The 20,590-nt window shown below is 36.6% G+C and overlaps 2 protein-coding genes across 2 annotated transcripts in view; both read right to left on the bottom strand.

Moving 5' to 3' along the window:
• Positions 1–20,590, bottom strand: part of LIN9 (lin-9 DREAM MuvB core complex component) — a 111,336-nt gene that overhangs the window by 50,996 nt on the left and 39,750 nt on the right. The gene's annotated exons all lie outside the window — the stretch shown is intronic.
• On the bottom strand, positions 2,041–15,265 carry LOC101285778 (WD repeat, SAM and U-box domain-containing protein 1-like). The gene is given in 2 exon segments (XM_049705772.1): positions 2,041–11,310; positions 11,313–15,265. Coding segments are annotated over 2 exon segments (1,503 nt in total). The 5' UTR covers positions 12,154–15,265; the 3' UTR covers positions 2,041–10,648.

The raw sequence follows: 20,590 nt of genomic DNA, 5'->3' as shown, positions 1-20,590 counted from the left end.
AGAAAAGAAGATATTTCCATATTTTTATATGAATGTCATTTATGTCCCTCTACCACAGATCAATATTTGAAGTCAGGCTCCCGTATTATTACAGGAGTATCTATCTGTTCAAGTGATGGCTACATTCTATCCAGTTTTACTTAACTGGCTCAAAGACTTTTAAAAATACTTAAACTTTTGTCTCTAAGGCAGCCCTCTCCTTAACAGCCATTTCCAGATTACTGGTGCTGACAATGCAAAGCTAAAAAAACAAAAGCAGCAACCTAAGTTAGTATACATGGTCACTAAGGGATGAAAAGCAGGTTCTCGGTCAGAATGCCAAGTTCAGGAAAGTAAGAAAAAAATGCTGTTGTGGTTATCAGCATTATCCTAAGGCTCTGAGAATATTTTATAATAAGAAAAAAATTCAAAAACATCCTTTAGGTGGGGTAAATCCTATTAATCCATAAATCCTATTAGCTGATTATCTCGGGACAATGTCCATTTACACCTGTTATCCTACTTCAGCTATTAACAGCACCTCCTATTCTACTTTCAGAAGATGCTTACTTGGGTGATAAATTATATGGTCACTCTACTTCTTTGACCGTTTATAAGGTCAAATACGCAATGCAAAAAAAGACAATTTTTCAAGCACAACAGAAGGTTTGCTGGGAATCTGGTGAACATACCTAATGGTATCCAAAAATCCAAGTTTAGAAAGTACTTTCATTATAAACAAACATCAAGGGACAACTTTAAATATTATTGGTCAGAGCCTCAGCTTTGGGCCAGGATTCAGAATTTGGGTTAACCAGCAGCTGTCAAATCTTAACTCTACATTTACTTCTATAAATCACATCTTCCATATCTTCCAAATCACATCTTCCATATTGTCCTTGATGACTTCCTTTCCCATAACCCTTTGACTTAGATAAACTACTTAGATAAACTACATTACTTTTAAGACAGTTCTGAATTTTACAATTTCTTAACAAACCAATGATTTTAAAATCTCTTTTTATACCCTGACTTCTCTGACTACACAGAGTTCTAGAACTATTCACAGCAATGGACACCTGATGAACAACTTCCTGTACAATGTGGTTAAAGTATCATGTCCAGACGTTTCCCCAAGACTTTTCCACTATTCAAATTTTCCATCATTTTGGTGTTTGTCAAAACACTTGCGTTCTTAACTCTGTAACTAAGAATCACTTGTCGTCACTTTTTACCTGTCTTCTTTGTGCCTACTGCAAAATCTTAAATATAGTTACTTAAAAAATTCCTTTGTTGTTGTTATTGAGGAAAAGTCTACTACTCCTTCTTTACTAAAAAATTTCTTCCCAGAAAGGAATGTGGAATTTTGTTTGTTTATATACTTTTCTTTTCTAGGTAAAATTTACATACAGTAAAATGAAAATGTAAGTGTATAATCCTGTAAGTTTTGACAAATGAAATCATCCATCTTTAAAGTCACGGAATATTCTTATTATCCCAGAAAGTTCCCCCTTCCTAGGCAATCCTTTCTTCAGGAGCAACCTCTTTTCTGATGATATTTTTCTACCATAAATTAATTTTGCCTATTCTACAACTTCATATAAACGGAACCATACAATATGCATTCATTAGTTTTCAGCTTCTTTTGCTCGTCATACTATCTGAAGTTAATCTATATGTCAGTAGTTAGCTCCTTTTTATTGTCAATTTATATCCCAATGTAAGAAAATATCACGTTATGTTTATCCATTTGCCTGTTGTTGGGTTGATTCCAGGTTCTGACTATAAAATTAAAACAAAGATGCCATAAACATTCTTGTATATATCCTTCTGTGAACAGCAATTTTCATTTCTCTTACTTAAATATCTTGGAGCAGAACTGCTGGATCACAGGACAGACATAAGTTTAATTTTATTAAAAACCGTCATGCTTTACTCCAAAGTGGTATACCATCCTATCAACAATGTATATGAATTATGGTAGCTCCACATCCTTGCCAACATTTGATGTTATCAGTAGTTTCAATTTTAGCCATTCTGGTGTGTGTAGTGGTATTTCATTATGATTTTAATTTGCACTTCCTTGATGACTACTGATGTTGAGTGCTTTTTCATGTGCTTATTGGTCATTCATACATCTTCCTCTGGGAAGTCTCTACTCAAGTGTTTTGTCTATTTTTTGAATTGGATTACTTATGTTTTTATTACTAAATAATGGAGTTCTTTATGTTTTCTAGATATAGTCCCTTTTCAGATATATGATTTGGAAATATTTTTTTCCCAGTATATGGCTTGCCTATTTATTTTCTTAATGTTGGCTTTTAGTGGGCAGAAGTTTTAAATTTAAGTAAAACCTAAAAATCACCTTTATTTTTCTTTTTTGATAATTTTTTGTCAGATCCAAGAAATCTCTGCCTACTTACAGATCACAAGATATTTTCCTGTGTTTACTTATAGAAGCTTTATAGTTTTGGCTTTTATGTTTAGCCCTTTGGTCCATCTTAGATTAAGTTTTTTGTATAGCATGAGGAAAGGTCAAGGTTCATATTATTTCCAAATATATAACTAGTTGATCAATCATTATTTATTGAAATGCCCTTACTTTCCATTGAAATGCTTTGGTACCTTCAGAAAGTCAACTGGACATATGTGTGGATCTATTTCTGGATTAAACTATCCTTCCCATTTTCACAGACATTAGAATAAGCACGACAATTTCAAAAAAAAAAAAGGAAAAGAAAAGAAAAAGAGAAAGAAAAAGAAAAGGGCTGCTGTGATTTAGACTGTTTACCTCTAAGATCAGTCTTGGCAGAGCTGACATTTTTAACAATACTGAGTTTTCCAATCCATGACATGTTTTATCTCTCTAATTATTTAGGTTTTTTATGCTATTGTCAATAGTGTCATTTTTTAAAATGTCATTTTCCAGTTGTTGCCTTATTATACAGAAATACAACTAATTTTCATATTGATTTTATATCCAAAGACCTTGCAAAAAAATTCATCTCATTAATTCTAGTCCTTGATTTGTGGATTCCTTAGGATTTTCATATGGGTAATCATGTCATCTGTGAAAAGAGACAGTTTTATTTCTTCCAAACTTTATGATTTCTATTTTTTTCTTGTATTATTTCACTGTATCTAGCAGAATACTGTATACAGATCCTAAGTGTATCCTTGCATTGTTCCCCGTCTTAGTGGCAAAGCATTCAAAATTTCACCATTAAGTATGTAGTTGCACATAGATTTTTTCATATATTAACTTTGTCAGGTTGAGGAAGTTCCCTTTTATTTCTAGTTTTTGAGAGTTTTATCATGAGTGGGCATTAATACTGTCAAATGACTTTTTGTTATCTATTGATAGGACCATGTGGTTTTTCCACTTTATGCTACTAAATATGGGGAATTACATTAGTTGATTTTTAAAAACAGACTTTCTTTTTAGGAGCAGTTTTAAACACAAAGCAAAATTTAGAGGAAAGTACAGAGTTCTCATACATGCCCTACCTTTACTCTCCCTAAGAGCTTCCCCTACTATCAACCCATATAGCTCCTGCCTGACACACCCAACAGGCTCTCCCACTATCAACATCCCACACCAGAGTGGTACATTTTGTTAGCTGATGAACCTACACTGAAACATTATTATCACCCAAAGTTTATAGTTTACATTAGGGTTCACTCTTGGCGTTGCACATTCTATAAGTTTTGACAAACGTATAAGGGCATGTACCTGCCCATCATTACAGTATCACTCAGAGCAGTCTCACTGCCCTAAAAAACCGCTGTGCTCCACTTATTAATCCCTCTTCCCACTAGCCCCTGGTAATAACTCATCTTTCAACTGTCTCCATAGTTTTACCTTTTCTAAAATATCATACAGTTGGAATCATTCAGTATGTAACCTTTTCAGATTGGCTTCATTCGCCTAGTAATATGCACTTCAGGTTCCTCCATCTCTTTTCATGGAATTTTGTTATTATTATTATTTTTAGGCCATGCCACACAGCTTGTGGGATCTTAGCTACCCAACCAGGGATCGAACCCAGGCCCCCAGCAGTGGAAGCGCAGAGTACTAACTACTTGACCACCAGGGAATTCCCTCTCATTTCATTTTAGCTTCAAATAATATTCCATGTCTGGATGTATCAGTTTATTCATCTAATGAAGGACATAGTGGTTCCTTCCAACTTTTGGCAATTATGAATAAAGCTGCTATAAACATCCATGTGCAGGTTTTTGTGAAGAAGTAAGTTTTGAACTCATTTGGGTAAACACCAAGGAGTGTGACTGATGGACTGTGTGGTAAGAATATGTTTAATTTTGTAAAAAATTGCCAAACTGTTTTCCAAAGTGGCCATACCATCTTGCATTCCCACCAGTAATATATAAGTTCCTGTGCTCCACATTCTCGTTTGGTGTTGTCAAGTTCTTGATTTTGGCTATTCTAATAGGTGTATAATGGTATTTCATTGTTTTAATTTGCATTTCCCTGATGACATATGATGTGGCATATCTTTTCATGTGCCTATTTGCCATTTGTATATCTTTTCTTTTTTAAAAAACTGAGGTGACATTAATTTATAAGATCATATAAGTTTCAGGTGTACATTATATTTTGACTTCTATATATATTACAGCATGCTCATCACCAAAAGTTTAGTTTCCATCCGTCACCATACAACAGACGCCCTTTACTCATTTTGCCTTTCTCCCAACTCCTTCCGCTCTGGTAACCATACTACTCTGTTCTCTGTATTTATGTTTGTTTTCATTTTGTTTATTAATATTCTACATACGAGTGAAATCATACGATATTTGTCTTTCTTTTTTTGTCTTTTCTTTTTCTATTTGTCTTTCTATTTCACTTTGCATAATACCCTCAAGATCCATCCATATTCTCACAAATGGCAAGATTTCATTTTTTCATGGCTGAGTAGTATTCCACTGTATATTTTATATACACACACACACACATACCACATCTTTATCCATTTATCCAACAATGGGCACTTAGGTTGTTTCCACATCTTGGCTATTATAAATAATGCTGTGATGAACACAGGGGTGTATGTAACTTTTTGATTTGGTGTTTTTGTATTCTTTGAATAAATACTCAAAAGTTAAATAGCTGGATCATATGATAGTTCTTTTTTGTGTGTGTGTTACAGTTCTATTCTTAATTTTTTCAGGAATCTCTGTACTTTTTGCCATAGTGGCTGCACCAATTTATATTCCCACCAACAGTATGAGAGTGTATCTTCTTTGGTGAGGTACCTGGTCAGATCATTTCTCCATTTTTTAATCAGGTTGTTAGCTTTCCTATTTATTAAGTTTTAAGAGTCCTTTGCATGTTCTGGATAACAGTCCTTTATCAGATATGTCCTTTGCATATATTTCGCCCCAGTCTGTGGCTTCTCTTCTCATTCTCTTGACATTGATTATTTTTTCAATTATTTTGTTGTAGTAAAATACACTAAAAAGTTATCATCTTAACCATTCTTAAGTGTAGAGTTCAGTGGTATTAAATATTAATAATATTGTTCAATCATCACTCATATCTATAACCCTTTTCATCTTGTAAAACTGAAACTCTACACCCATTACAGTAACTCCCCATTCATCCCTCCCCCACAGCCCCTGACAACCACCATTCTACTTTCTGTCTCTACGACTGTTTCTATTGTAAGCAGCTCATATAAGTGGAATCACAGGGTACTTGTTTTGTTCTGACATTTCACTTATCAATGCCCTCAAGATTCATCCATGTTGTTGCAAATGGTAGGATTTTCTCCTTTTTTATGGCCAAATAATATTCCATTGTATATACAGTTGACCCTTAAACAGCACAAGTTTGAACTTCAGGGGTCCACTTACACACAGATTTTTTTCAGTTGTAAATACTACTGTACTGCATGATCCATGGTTGGTTGAACCTGCAGATATGTAACTGCAGATATGGAGGGCTGAATGTTTGTGAATTTTAGACTGCACGGGAGACCAGCACCCCTACTCCCCGCATTGTTCAAGGGTCAACTGTATACACGATATTTTCTTTCTCCATTCATCTGTCAGTGGACACTTAGGCTGTTTCCATGCCTTAGTTATTGTAAATAATGCTGCAACGAACATGGGCGTGCATGTATCTTATGGAGATAGTGAGTTTGTTTCCTTTGGATAAACACCCAGAAGTGGAATTGCTGGATCACGTGGTATTTCTATTTTTAATTTTTTGAGGACCTTCCTTACTGTTTTACATAGTGGCTGCATTGATTTACATTTCCACTACCAATCCACAGAGTTCTCTTTTCTCCACATGCTTTCCAACACTTGTTATTTCTTGCCTTTTTGATAATAGCCATTCTAACAGGTGTGAGGTGCCATCTCACTGTGGCATTTCCCTGATGATTAGTGATGTTGAGCATCTTTTCATGTACCTGTTCGCCATCTATGTGTCATGTTTGGAAAAATGTCTATTCAGCTCCTCTGCCCATTTTCTAATCAGGTCGTCTTTTTGTTGTTGAGTTGTATGAGTTCCTTACATATTTTGAATATTAACTTCTTATCAGATATATGATTTGCAAATCTTTTCTCCCATTCCGTAGGTTGCCTTTTTATTTTGTTGATTGTTTCTTTGGCTGTGTAGAAGCTTTTTATAGTTTGATGTAGTCCTACTTGCTGATTGTTGCTTCTATTCCTTTGCTTTTGGTGTCATCTCATCTCCAAAAAAAAAAAAAAAAAATCATTGCTAAGACCAATGTCAAGGAGCTTTTCCTCTGTGTTTTCTTCTAGTAATTTAATAGTTTCAGGTCTTACATTTAAGACTTTATTCCACTTTGAGTTAATTTTTGTGAGAGGTGTAAGACAGGAGGCCAGTTTTATTCTTCTGCATGTGAATATCTAGTTTTCCTGAGACCATTTATCAAAGAGTCTGTCTTTTCCCCATTGAGTATTCTTGGTTGCCTTGTCAAATATCAGTTGACCATATATTCATGGGGTTTTTTGGGGGGGGGGTTCAATTCTGTTCCATTTGTTTATATGTCTATTTTATGCCAGTCTCATACTATTTTGATTACTATAGTTTTGTAATATAGCTTGAAATCAAGACATTTGAGTGTTCTAACTTTGTTCCTCTTTCTCAAGATTGCCTTGGTTAGTCAGGTCTTTTGTGGTACCACATAAATTTTAGGACTGACTGTTCTATATCTGTAAACAATGCCACTGGAATTTTCATAGGGATTGCACTGAATCTATAAATGGCTTTAGGAAGTATGAACTGTTTAAAACAATATTAAGTTTTCCAATCCATGAACATGGGATATCTTTCCTTTTATTTTTGCCTTCTTCAATTTCTTTCATCAATGTCTTGTAATTTTCAGTGTACAGATGTTTTACATCCTTGGTTAAAATTATTCCTAAGTATTCCATTGCTTTTGGAGCCATCGTGGATGAGACTGTTTCCTTATTTTCTTTTTCAGATATTTTGTCTTTAGTGTATAGAAACACAACCGATTATTGTATGTTGGTTTCATATCCTGGCTTTACTGAATTCATTTACCAGTTCTTATAGTTTTTTGTAGAGTCTTTAGGGTCTTCTCTATATAAGATCATGTCATCTGCAAACAGAGATAATTTTACTTCTTCCTTTTGGATTTGACACCTTCTTTTTCCTTGCCTGACTGCTCTGGTTTGGACTTCCAGCACTATATTGTCACACTTGTCTTGTTCTTGGTCTTTAGAGAAAAAGCTTTCACTCTTTCCCTGTTGAGTATGATGTTAGCTATGGGCTTGTTCTTTAGCTTCTTAAGGTAAAAACAGAAATTTATACCTTTTTAAAATGTATATAAGCATTTTCTTCTGATGTAAGTATTTAAAAATGTAAAAGTTTCCTCTATATACTTCTTTAGCTGCACCCCACAAATATTTATATTTGGTATATTTATTATCTTTCAATTTAAAATATTTGTGATTTTCCCTTGAGATTTTCTCCTTTTACTTATGAATTATTTAAAGTATGATGTTTCATTCCCAAATACTTGGATGTTTTCAGAGATCTTACTGTTTCAGTTTCTGATTAAATTCTGTTGTGCTCAGAGAAATTCTGTACACTGTATATGATTTCAATCTTTCAAAATTTACTGACATGTGTTAACAGGCCAGCATATGATTTATGTTGACAAAGTCTAAGCATGTGCAAAGATTATATATTCTGCAGTTTTGGGGTACACTGTTCTAAAAATATCAATTAGATATCATGATTGGTAGTGCTATTCTTTTTTTTTAAATTAATTTATTTTATTTTTGGCTGCATTGGGTCTTCATTGCTGTGTGTGGGCTTTCTCTAGTTGCAGTGAGCAGGGGCTACTCTTCATTGCGGTGCGCGGGCTTCTCATTGCGGTGGCTTCTCTTGTTGCAGAGCATGGGGTCTAGGCATGCGGGCTTCAGTAGTTGTGGCCTGCGGGTTCTAGAGCACAAGCTCAGTAGTTGTGGCACACGGGCTTAGTTGCTCTGTGCCACGTAGGATCTTCGCAGACCAGGGCTCGACCCCGTGTCCCCTGCATTGGCAGGCAGATTCGTAACCACCGTGCTACCAGGGAAGCCAAGTAGTGCTATTCTAATTCTCTATAGTTGTACTGATTTTTTTTTCCTGTTCTCAATTACTGGTAGAGAGTTGTTAAAATCTACAACTATAATTGTTGACCTGTATATTTCTTCCTTTAGTTGTCTTACTTTTTGTTTTAAGTATTTTGAACATCTGTTATTAGGGGCCTACTAATAAACATATATTAGGATTTGTTGTGTTCTTCTAATGAAGTGCTCTTTCAATCATTATCAAGTATCTCCTCTCTCTGGTAATACTCTTTGTCTTGAATTCTATTTTGTCTGATGTTAACATAGCCACTTCAACTTCCTATTGTTAATATTTGATTGGCATATCTTTTTCATTCTTTTGCTTTTAACCTGTCTGTGATTTTTAAAATTCAAGTACAACTCTTGAAGACAGCACATACAGTTGACCCTTTAACAACATGGGGATTTAGGAGTGGTGATATCACCTGAGCAGTTGAAAATCTGTGTATAACTTTTAACTCAAGAGTATAACCCAAAACTTAACTACTAATAGCCTACTGTTGACTGCAAGCCTTACAGATAACATAAATGGCAATTAACATGTATTTTGTAAGTTATATGTACTATACACTGTATTCTTACAAAAAAGTAAGCTAGGGATAAAAAAAGTTATTAAGAAAATCATAAAGAAGAGAAATACATTTATAGTACTGTATATTTTTATCAATACCATAAGTTTACATCGTCTGTTTACAAGATGAATCATGTCTCAGTACCTACATCAATATTATCTTATATGATATTACAAAATGCTTTACATGTTGCGCATATTACTAAAACTAGATATCAAAAAAAAGAAAAGATAATGTGAAAAAGAAATTCATCTTTATTTACAGGCACAATGATTCATGCATTGATAATGAAGAAAAAGCAATACAAATTGCTTTATAGTAGTCTAGTGTAATCAATATGATGGCTTCATGGTAGCCTGGCATATACATTAATGAATGAATCATTATAAAAATTTTATGGCATACAGTTTTACTGTCATATTCATAATACAGTATTAAAACACTTTCATTTTTAAAAAATTGAGGTATAGTTCAATTACAATATTATATTAGTTTCAGGTATACAACACAGTGATTCAAAATTTTATAGCTTATACTTCATTTAAATTTATCACAAAATATTGGCTATATTCACTGTGCTGTACAACACATCCATGTAGCTTATTTATTTTATACTTAGTAGTTTGTACCTCTTAATCACTTACCCCTATCTTTCCCCTCCCCTACCCTGCTCCTCACTGGTAACCACTAGTTTGTTCTCCACATCTGTGAGTCTGTTTCTGTTTTATTAGCAACATAGGTTACTTCCATATCTTGGCTATTGTAAATAATGCTGCTGTGAACATTGGGTTGCATGTATCTTTTCAAATTAGAGTTTTCATCTTTCCTGGATGTATACCCAGGAATGGAATTGATGGATCATACGGTAGTTCTGTTTTTACTTTTTTGAGGCACCTCCATACTGCTTTCCACAGTGGATATTCCAACTTACATTCCTGCCAGCAATGTACAAGCACTCCCTTTTCTCCACATCCTTACCAACATTTGTTAATGGTGGTCTTTCTGATGACAGTCATTCTGACAGGTGTGAGGTGATATCTCATTGTGGTTTTGATTTGCATTTCTCTGATGATTAGTGATGTTGGGTATCTTTTCATGTGCCTGTTGGCCATCTGTATGTCTTCTTTGGAAAAATATCTATTCAGGTCTTCTGCCCATTTTTTAAAATCAGGTAGTTTTTTCAATATTGAGTTGTATGAACTATTTATATATTTTGGATATTAATCCCTTATCAGTCATATCATTTGAAAATATTTTCTCCCATTCAGTAGGTTGTCTTTTCATTTTGCCAATGGTTTCCTTTGTTGTGCAAAAGCTTTTAAGTTTAATGAGGTCCCATTTGTTTATTTTTGCTTGTTTCCCTTGCCTTAGGAGACAGATCCAAAGAAATATGGCTACAATTTATAACAAACTGTGTCCTGCCTCTATTTTCTTTTCTTTTTTTTTGCAATATAAAATAAACAGTTTTATTTTTGATGTGTCTCCAGCCATCGATCAATGGCCATTTTCAGAGTCCTATTTGGTATAAGTACCACTGAAGGAAGAACAAGATTTGTCATGGGACTTGTACGTTTCTTTTTGCTGATCCAATTTTCCATTGTTTCCTTTTCGTATGAATAGCCATCTGATGCAATGACAGGATCTTTCATAAGCTCCTTAGTTATTGGACATATAAATTCATCAGGAATTCCAGAAGAAAGGGTTTTCATCTTTGTCCTGAGCTCTTCAATTTTCTGCAGAACTTTACTACGCAGCCCTAGAGATTCAATTTTCAAATCATCAGCTAGACTTTCTTTTGTAAGATTCAACAGTTCTCGCCCATCAATGTTATTCATTTTGAAAATACCAACAAGGTCTTTTAAATCTTGTGCACAAAGCCAGTTTGAGACATCGTCCTCTGACCAATCTTCAGTAAATTGCTTTGGTTGATCTTCTGCGATCCTTGCTTGGCAAGGTGTTTCCAGGTCAAACTGCCAGATATTCACTGTTTTGTCCATTGAACCAGTAACAAGTAAAAGGATATTGGGTGCAAAGGCACAAGTTGTGACATACCTAGTGTGCTGAGTCAAGGTGTGAAGTATATTCTCAGTATTAGTATCATACACTATGACAGACTTATCCACTGATCTAAGGTATGGGTAAAGGAAATAACCCAAATTTTGATCTGGCAATCCTGACCACATGATGCCAGTCGAAAGAAGTGAAGACCTTGTTCTCCACCAGAAACTGGCTGTGAAGAAAAATCGCAGCAGGTAATTCCAAGATCATGTGCTTTTTCACTATGCAGACACCTCATTTTATCATCCCACAGTGTTACATCTCCACACGAGGAGCCAGTGACAAAGAGGTTTCCATTAGGAGAAAATGCACAGGCCACCAAGGAGCCATCCTTAACACTAGCACATCTATATAACTTGTATGACTGTGCATTCCACAAAACAACAGTTCCATCAGCTTCCCCTGATATCAAACAAGTGGAGTCTGGGGAAGACCGGCAAACCCTCACGGGGCTACCACTGGGCTGTTCCATCACTGCCAAAGTCTGTCCGTTTTGAGTATCCCATAAGACAGTGGTACCATCTGTTGAAAATAAAGCCAAAATATGCCCTGAAGCAGAGAAACAGCAGCAGTGGACAGCAGAGGTGTGAAACTTCAATGGAGAGTGTGGCAATTCACTGAAGTCACTCAGGGAGTACAGGCGAATTGGTTTGTCCAAGGAGCAAGTGGCCAAGAGGGAAGAGGAGAAGGCACAGCAGTTGACATCGTCATCATGATCCGCTAACGTGTGAATTAGTTTCACCATGTTCTTTATTTGAAGTAAAATATCCTGGTGTGGGCGTCCACCTAAACCCCAGCCGTCAAGCCAAACACTCAATTTCCGGTCATATCCCGGATCAACTCGCCAGTGTGAACACATGCATACCCATCTAATGCAAGGCAAACCCAAGATGTGCCAAGAATCCTCCAACATAAAGCTCGAGACCTACTCCCACCGTGCCCACGTGGGGACCAAGGATTTGCCCAACTCTTGAGAGCCAACCAGGCCTGAGCGAACCGAGCGACCCGCGGCAGGAGCACGGCCGGCGGGGAGCAGGGCCTTCCGAGTGCGGGGACCAGCGCTCGGGTTGTGGGGGAGGGGTGGAAGCCAGCTGGGGCTTTCACGCCCCGCCGTGAGGCGTCGCCCGGCTCCCAGACCAAGGCCGCAAAACCATGCATCGCTCTGGTCAAGATCTCAGCAGGTCCCTGTCGTGCGCTTAGAACCTGACGCCGAGAAATGGTGGGTTTAGACACCTTGAGCAGGGAAGCTCGGCGGGCTGATCCCAGTCAAGGTCCTCTGCCTGCCTCCGCCGCTGTTAAACTGGCCCATGGGCACTGCCCCTTTCACCTCAAAGACCCACGACACCTGGGATCAGCGCTCAGATGCCGGCAAGTGGTGCAGGGCACATGACACGCAGGTGAGGTGGGCCTGTTTTCTTTTTTTTTTAAGTAGTTTAATTTAATTTATTTAAAACTTCATTTTAAAAAATATTTATTTATTTTTGGATAGTTACAGAAGTCAAGGGATCTCGACTTTTTTTGGCTGTGCAGCATGTGGGATCCTAGTTCTGTGACCTGGAATCAAACCCGCACCGCCTGCACTGGAAGCATGGAGTCCTAACCACTAGACCACCAGGGAAGGCCCTGCCTATGTTTTCTTCTAGCAGTTTTTTGGTTTCTGGTCTTACATTTAAGTCTTTAAACCATTTTGAGTTTATTTCCATATGTGGTGTGAGAAAATGTTCTAATTTCATTCTTTTACATGTAGCTATCCAGTTTTCCCAGCACCACTTATTGAAGAAACTCACTTATTGAAGAAACTGTCTTTTCTCCACTGTATATTCTTGCCTCCTTTGTTGTAGATTAATCGACCATAAGTGTGTCAGTTTACTTCTGGGCTCTCTAGTCTGTTCCATTAATCTATGTGTCTGTTTTTTTGCCAGTACCATACTGCTGTGATTACTGTAGCTTTGTAGTATACTCTGAAATCAGGGAGTGTGATACCTCTGTTCTGTTCTTCTTTCTCAAGATTGTTTTGGCTATTCAGGGTCTTTTGTGTTTCCATACAAATTTTAAAATGATTTGTTCTAGTTCTGTGAAAAATGCCATTCGTATTTTGATAGGGATGGATTGAATCTCTAGATTATCTTGGGTAGTATCGTCATTTTAACAATATTAATTCTTCCAATCCAAGAACATGGTATATCTTTCCATCTGTTTGTCTCATCTTTGATTTCTTTCATCAGCGTCTTATAGTTTTTGGAGTACATGTCTTTACCTCCTAGGTTAGATTTATTCCTAGGTATTTTATCCTTTTTGATACAATTGTAAATGGGATTGTTTCATTAATTTCTCTAATAGTTCAGTGTCAATGTATAGAAATGCAAGAGATTTCTGTATGTTAATTTTGTATCCTGTAACTTTACTGAATTCACTGATGAGCTCTAGTAGTTTTTTGGTGGTGTCTTCAGGATTTTCTATATATTGTATCATGTCATCTGTAGACAGTGACACAGCGACAGTTTTACTTCTTCCTTTCCAATTTGGGTTATATTATTTCTTTTTCTTGTCTGATTGCTGTGGCCAGGACTTCCAATATTACGTTGAATAGAACTGGCAAGAGTGGGCACCTTTGTCTTGTCCCTGATCTTAGAGAAAATGCTTTCAGCTTTCTATTGTTGAATATGATGTTAGTTGTGGGCTTATCATATATGGCATTTATTATGAAGTACGTTCCCTCTATACCCACTTTGTGAAGAGTTTTTATCATAAATGAATGAATTTTGTCAAAAGCTTTTTCTGCATCTATGTAGATGACTGTATGATTTTTTATTCTTTAATTTATTAATGTGGTGTATCACGTTGATTAATTTGTGGTTATTGAACCGTCCTTGCATCAACTGGGATAAATCCCACTTGATTATGATGTATTATCCTTTTAATGTATTGTTAGATTTGATTGTTAATATTTTGTTGAGGATTTTTACATCTATGTTCATTAGTGATATTGGCCTGTAATTTTCTATTTTTGTGGTATCTTTCTCTGGTTTTGGTATCTGGGTGATGGTGGCCTTGTAGAATGAGTCTTGAAGTCTTCTTTTCTCTGCAATTTTTTGGAATAGTTTGAGAAGGATAGGTGTTAACTCTTCTCTAAATGTTTGGCAGAATTCACATATAAAGTCATCTAGTCCTGAACTTTTGTCTGTTGGGAGTTTTGGGGTGTTTTTTTGTTTTGTTTTGCTTTAAATTACTGACTCAATTTCATCACTGGTAACTGGTCTGTTCATATTTCCTATTTCTTCCTGGTTTGGTCTTGGGAGATTGTACAGTTCTAGGAATTTGTCCATTTTTTTCTAGGTTGTCCATTTTTGGGGCATAGAGTTGTTTGTAGTATTCTTTTATGATCCTCCAGTGTCAGTTCTGACTTCTCCTTCTTGTTGGCCCTCTTTTTTTCTGGGCGAGTTTGACTAAAGGTTTATCAATTTTGTTTATCTTTTCAAAGAACCAGCTCTTAGTTTCATTAATATTTTCTTTTTTAAGTCTCTATTCCATTTATTTCTGCTCTGGCCTTTATGATTTCTTTCCTTCTAATACCTTTGGATTTTGTTTGTTCTTTTTAAGTTCCTTTAGGTGTAAGGTTAGGTTGTTTATTTGAGATTTTTCTTGTTTCCTGAGGTTGGTTAGCATCGCTATAAACTTCTCTCTTAGAACTGCTTTTGCTACGACCCATAGATTTTGGATTGTTATATTTTTGTTTTCACTTGTCTCCAGGTATCTTTTGATTTCTTCTTTGGTTTCTTCAGTGATCCACTGGTTGTCCTTGCTCCATGGGGTGAACCCCTACAATCGTAATTATTCTCATTTCTGGGTTGCCCACCCTGGGGGTATGTATAATGATTATAAAGCAACTCCACCCCTCTTACCCATCTCACTGTGATTCTTTCTGGTAGTTTCCAGTCTTTCTCATCAACAGTTGTTCTGTAAATAGTTGTAATTCTGGTGTGCCCATGAGAGGAGGTGAGCTCAGGGTCTTCCTTCAATACAAGTCTTTTTTTTTTTTTTAATTGACGTATAGTTGATTTACAATGTTGTGTTAGTTTCTACTGTACAGGAAAGTGATTCAGTTATACATATATATTTATATATATATATATACATTCTTTCTTATATTCTTTGCCATTATGGTTTACAACAGATATTGAATATAGTTCCTAGTGCTATACAGTAGGACCTTGTTGTTTATCCACTCTATATGTAATAGTTTGCATCTGCTAATCCCAAACTCCCAATCCATCCTTCCCCCAACCCCATCCCCTTGGCAACCACAAATCTGATTTCTATGTCTGTGAGTCTGTTACTGTTTTGTAGATAGGTTCATTTGTGTCATACTTTAGATTCCACATATAAGTGATATCATATGGTATTTGTCTTTCTCTTTCTGACTTCCCTCACTTAGTATGGTAATCTCTAAGTCCATCCATGTTGCTGCAAATGGCATTATTTCATTCTTTTTTATTGCTGTGTAGTAGTCCATTGTATATATGTACCACATCTTCTTTATCCATTCATCTGTTGACGGACATTTAGGTTGTTTCCTTGGCTATTGTGAATAGTGCTGCTATGAACATAGGGGTGAATGTATCTTTTTGAATTATAGTTTTGTCCAGATATATGCCCTGGAGTCGGATTGTTGGATCATATGGCAACTCTACTTTTAGTTTTCTGAGGAACCTCCATATTGTTTTCCATAGTGGCTGCACCAACTTACACTCCCACCAACAGTGTAGGAACGTTCCCCTTTCTCCACACCCTCTACAGCATTTGTTATTTGTAGATTTTTTAATGATGGCCATTCTGACTGGGATGAGGTGGTACCTCATTGTACTTTTGATTTGCATTTCTCTAATAATTAGCAATGTTGAGCATCTTTTGATGTGCCTGTTGGTCATCTGGATGTCTTCTTTGGAGAAATGTCTATTTAGGTCTTCTACCCATTTTTCTATTGGGTTGTTTGTTTTTTTGTTGTTGAGTTGTATGGGCTGTTTGAATATTTTGGAAATTAAGCCCTTGTAGGTCACATCATTTGCAAATATTTTCTCCCATTCTGTAGGTTGTCTTTTTGTTTTGTTTATGGTTTCCTTTGCTGTATAAAAGCTTGTAAGTTTGATGAGGTCCCATTTGCTTATTTTTGCTTTTGTTTCTATTGCCTTGGCAGACTGATTCAATACAAGTCCTGCACACAATATTCCACATGATGAATAATACTTAGGTCATGATGATGATGACACAAATACATCTCATACAGTTCTTGCCGTGCAGTGATTAGATTTTCAGAGGAAGACACTCACACACCTATGCAATAGATAAGTTTATTAACTGTATGGAATGATGATTATTTACTATTCACTAAGTGGAAATGAATCATCATAAAGGTCTTCATCCTCACCATTTTCATGTTGAGTAGGCTGAGGAGAAGAAGGAAGAGAGTTGCTCTTGCTGTCTCGGGGTGGCAGAGGTGGAAGAGGTGGAGGAGGTGGAAGGGGAGGGAAGACAGTCAGGCACACTTACTGTGAATTTATGGAAATACATCATAATTTCTACTTGACTTTTTGCTTTTTCATTTCTCTAAAAATGTTTCTATATGGTACCAATCCTTCTTCCACTATTTGCTTTAGTTTAAGTGACCCTATCATAGAAGGGTCTATGCTATAAAAAAAAGCAAAAGCAGTCTTGAAAATTGAAAGTCTTCTCCCCAACTGTCTAATGTCAATTTGTTTTCTGACACTGCATCTTCTATGTCTTCTTCTTTATTGGCTGGCACTGATTCAGAAGCACTCATCTCCATCAAGTTGTGTTGTTAATTCCTCTGGTGTGGTGTCTATTAGCTCTTGAAAATATCCGTGTCTTGAAGCCCTTTACCTCCAACCTCTTTTTTTTTCCTCCACCTCTACAATCTCTTTCCTTTACTGGCTCTTTCAGGCTTTTTCTATAACAACAGTGACATCTTCAGTGATATAATCCTTCCAGATTTTCATGATGTTTTCTCTATTAGAGTTCTCTTCCATAGCATTGACAATCCTTTCCATAGAGTACCATGTGTAATGAGCCTTAAAGGCACTTAAGGCTACAGGCTGAATTATAGATGTTGTGTCTGGGAGTAAGTAGACCACTTCAATGCCTTTGGAGTCAAACTCATGGGGTTCTGGGTAGCCAGGGGCATTGTCCAATATCAAAAGAACTTTAAAAGGCAGTTCCTTACTGCCAAGGTACTTCCGGACTTCAGGGACAAACCATCAATGGAACTGATCCAGAAAAAGAATTTTTGTTGCCCAGGTCTTCTTGCTGTACAACCAAAAGACGGGCCAGCTGGTGTTTATTTTTTCCCTTCAAGGGTCCAAGGTTAGCAGCTTTTTTTAATTTAGTTAAATTTTTTATTGAAGTATAGTTGATATACAATGTTGTGCCAATCTCTGCTGTACAGCAAAGTGACATAGACATTCTTTTTTTTAATATATATTCTTTTCCATTATGGTTTATCACAGTTCCCTGTGCTATACAGTAGGACCTTGTTGTTTATGGCTGGCAGCTTTATACATAAGGGCAGTCTTGATCATAAACCCAACTGCATTTGCAAAACAGTAGTTAGCCTATCTCTTTCTGCTTTATTTTTTTATTTTTTAAGTTTTTGGCTGCGTTGGGTCTTTGTTGCTGCACGAGGGCTTTCTCTAGTTGCAGCAAGTGGGGGCTATTCTTCATTGCGGTGCGTGGGCTTCTTACTGCGGTGGCTTCTCTCGTTGTGGAGCACAGGCTCTAGGTGCACGGGCTTCACGAGTTGCAGCATTCGGGCTCCGTGGTTGTGGCTCGTGGGCTCTAGAGTGCAGGCTCAGTAGTTGTAGCACACGGGCTTAGCTGCTCTGTGGCATGTGGGATCTTCCTGGACCAGGGATCAAACCTGTGTGCCCTGTATTGGCAGGCAAGTTCTTAACCACTGCTCCACCAGGGAAGTCCACCCTTTCTGCTTTAAATCCTAGTGCTTGCTTTACTTCCTTACTAACAAGGCTTTTTTGTTTTGTTTTGTTTTACCAGAATAGGGCACTTATGTCTGCATTAAAAACCTGTTCAGGTAGATATCCTTTCTCCTCCATGACTTTTCTTAATGGCATCTGGGAAGCTGTTTGCTGCCTCTCGGTTGGCAGAAGCTGCTTCTCCTGTGAGCCTGACATTTTTTAAGCCAAACCTCTTTTTAAAATTATCAAACCATCCTTTGCTGGCATTAAATTCTCCAGCTTTAGATCTTTCACTCCCTTTTGCTCTGTCGTCATATAAATGACTTTGCTTTTTCTCAAATCATATCGGAGTCCATAGGTATGCCTTTCTTATATCAATCTTGCACCCACATAAAAGCTGTATTTTCATTATGAGGTAAAAAGATATTTCAAAAAAATGCTAGGTATTCATGCCTGCTGGCATAGGTGCAGCTATAGCTTCACCAATTTTCCTTTTCTTTTTTTTTTTTACAATGGTCCTTACACTGTATTCATTTATTTATCTTGAAATAGTGGGCAATCACAGATGAAGACCTCAATCTACAGTACATATCAAGCAATTCAACTTTTTCTTGTAATGTCATGACTTTGCTTCTTAGGAGCAATTCTAGCATCACTATGGCACTTCATATGGGCTCCATGGTTTATGGTCTTCCACTAAACACAATGAAAAATACTTGAGAACTGCAAGAGATCACTTTTTACAACGATATGCAATTTACTGGAGATGAACTGATCACATGGAAATGATTACTGTCACACAGCATTTTTAGCAGATACTCACAACACTTGAGCTCACTGCAACAGCATTGGGAGGTTGCTACAAAATTTGTACAGTAGTACAGTGTATACTACAGTTAGTTTTATGAAGCTATGATTTAATATGGCATCTTTATGTTTGCTTACATTTCTCTCAATGGCAAATGTATGGACTGTGTTTGTGGAAGTAAGTTTTGATAAATTTTACTACCATAAAATATGGTAGTAAATGATAAAATAGACTATGTCTACATATATCTTGTGCCTTCATGACATATCTTTTTAATTTTTTTCAATATTTCACGGCTAAGCAATTCATCTGCAAGTTCTTTCAAGTTGTCACAAATTTCCAAAAAAATTTCCAGTTATTGAAAAAAAAAATCCACATATAAATGGACTCACACAATTCAAACCCATCAAACCCATGTTGTTCAATGGTCAACTGTAGTTGAGTTTGACTTCCTTTAAAAAAAAAAAAAAAAAATCCAGTCTGATAAGCTCTACAGTGTAGTGTTTAGTTCATTGACATTTAATGTAATTTTAAAAGGGCTAGATATAAGTCTACCATCTTGCTATTTATTTTCTACTCCTCTGTTCTTTCTTTCCTGTCATCTTTTCACTTAACTGAGTATTTGTTAGTTTGTCAAATTTAATTCCTCTACTGGCTTTTTAGGTATACCTCTTAACACTTTTTTAAAAGTAATTCCTTCAACTGGACAGCCAAATGCAAAAGAAGAAACTAGACCACTACCTCACATCATATACAAAAATCAACTCAAAATGGACTAAAGACCTGAAAGCAAGACCTCAAACAATAAAACTCCTAGAAATAAGCATATGCAGTATGCTCTGTAACACTGATCTTAGCAATATCTTTCTGGATATGTCTCCTCAGGCAAGGGAAACAAAAGCAAAATTGAACAAATGGGATTATATAAAACTAAAAAGTTTCTGCACAGCAAAGGAAAGCATCAGCAAAATGAAGAAACAAATGGAAGATATTTGCAAATCATATATCCATTAATTGGCTAATATCCCAAATATATAAAGAACTCATACAACTCAACAACAAAAAGACACACAACCCAATAAAAAAATGGGCAGCAGAGCTGAATAGGTGATTTTCTAAAGAAGACATATAGATGGCCAACAGGCACATGAAAAGATATTCATCGTTAATTGTTAGGAAAATGCAAATCAAAACCACAATGACTCACTATCAAAACAAAACAAAACAAACCCCAAAACAACCCAATCAAAAAACAGGCAGGGGACTTCCCTGGAGCAGTGGTTAAGAGTCCACCTGCCAATGCAGGGGACACGGGTTCGAGCCCTGGTCCAGGAGGATCCCACATGCCATGGAGCAGCTGGGCCTGTGGGCCACAACTACTAAGCCTGCGCTCTAGAGCCCTTGAGCCACAACCACTGAGCCTGCGTGCCACAACTACTGAAGACCGCATGCCTAGAACCCATGCTCCGCAACAAGAGAAGGCACCACAATGAGAAGCCCGCACACTGCAATGAAGAGTAACCCCCACTCGCCGCAACTAGAGAAAGTCCATGTGC

Source organism: Orcinus orca, chromosome 1 (genome assembly GCF_937001465.1).
Source record: "Orcinus orca chromosome 1, mOrcOrc1.1, whole genome shotgun sequence".
Taxonomy (NCBI): Eukaryota; Metazoa; Chordata; class Mammalia; order Artiodactyla; family Delphinidae; genus Orcinus; species Orcinus orca.
This window is presented reverse-complemented; position numbering and strand designations above follow the sequence as displayed.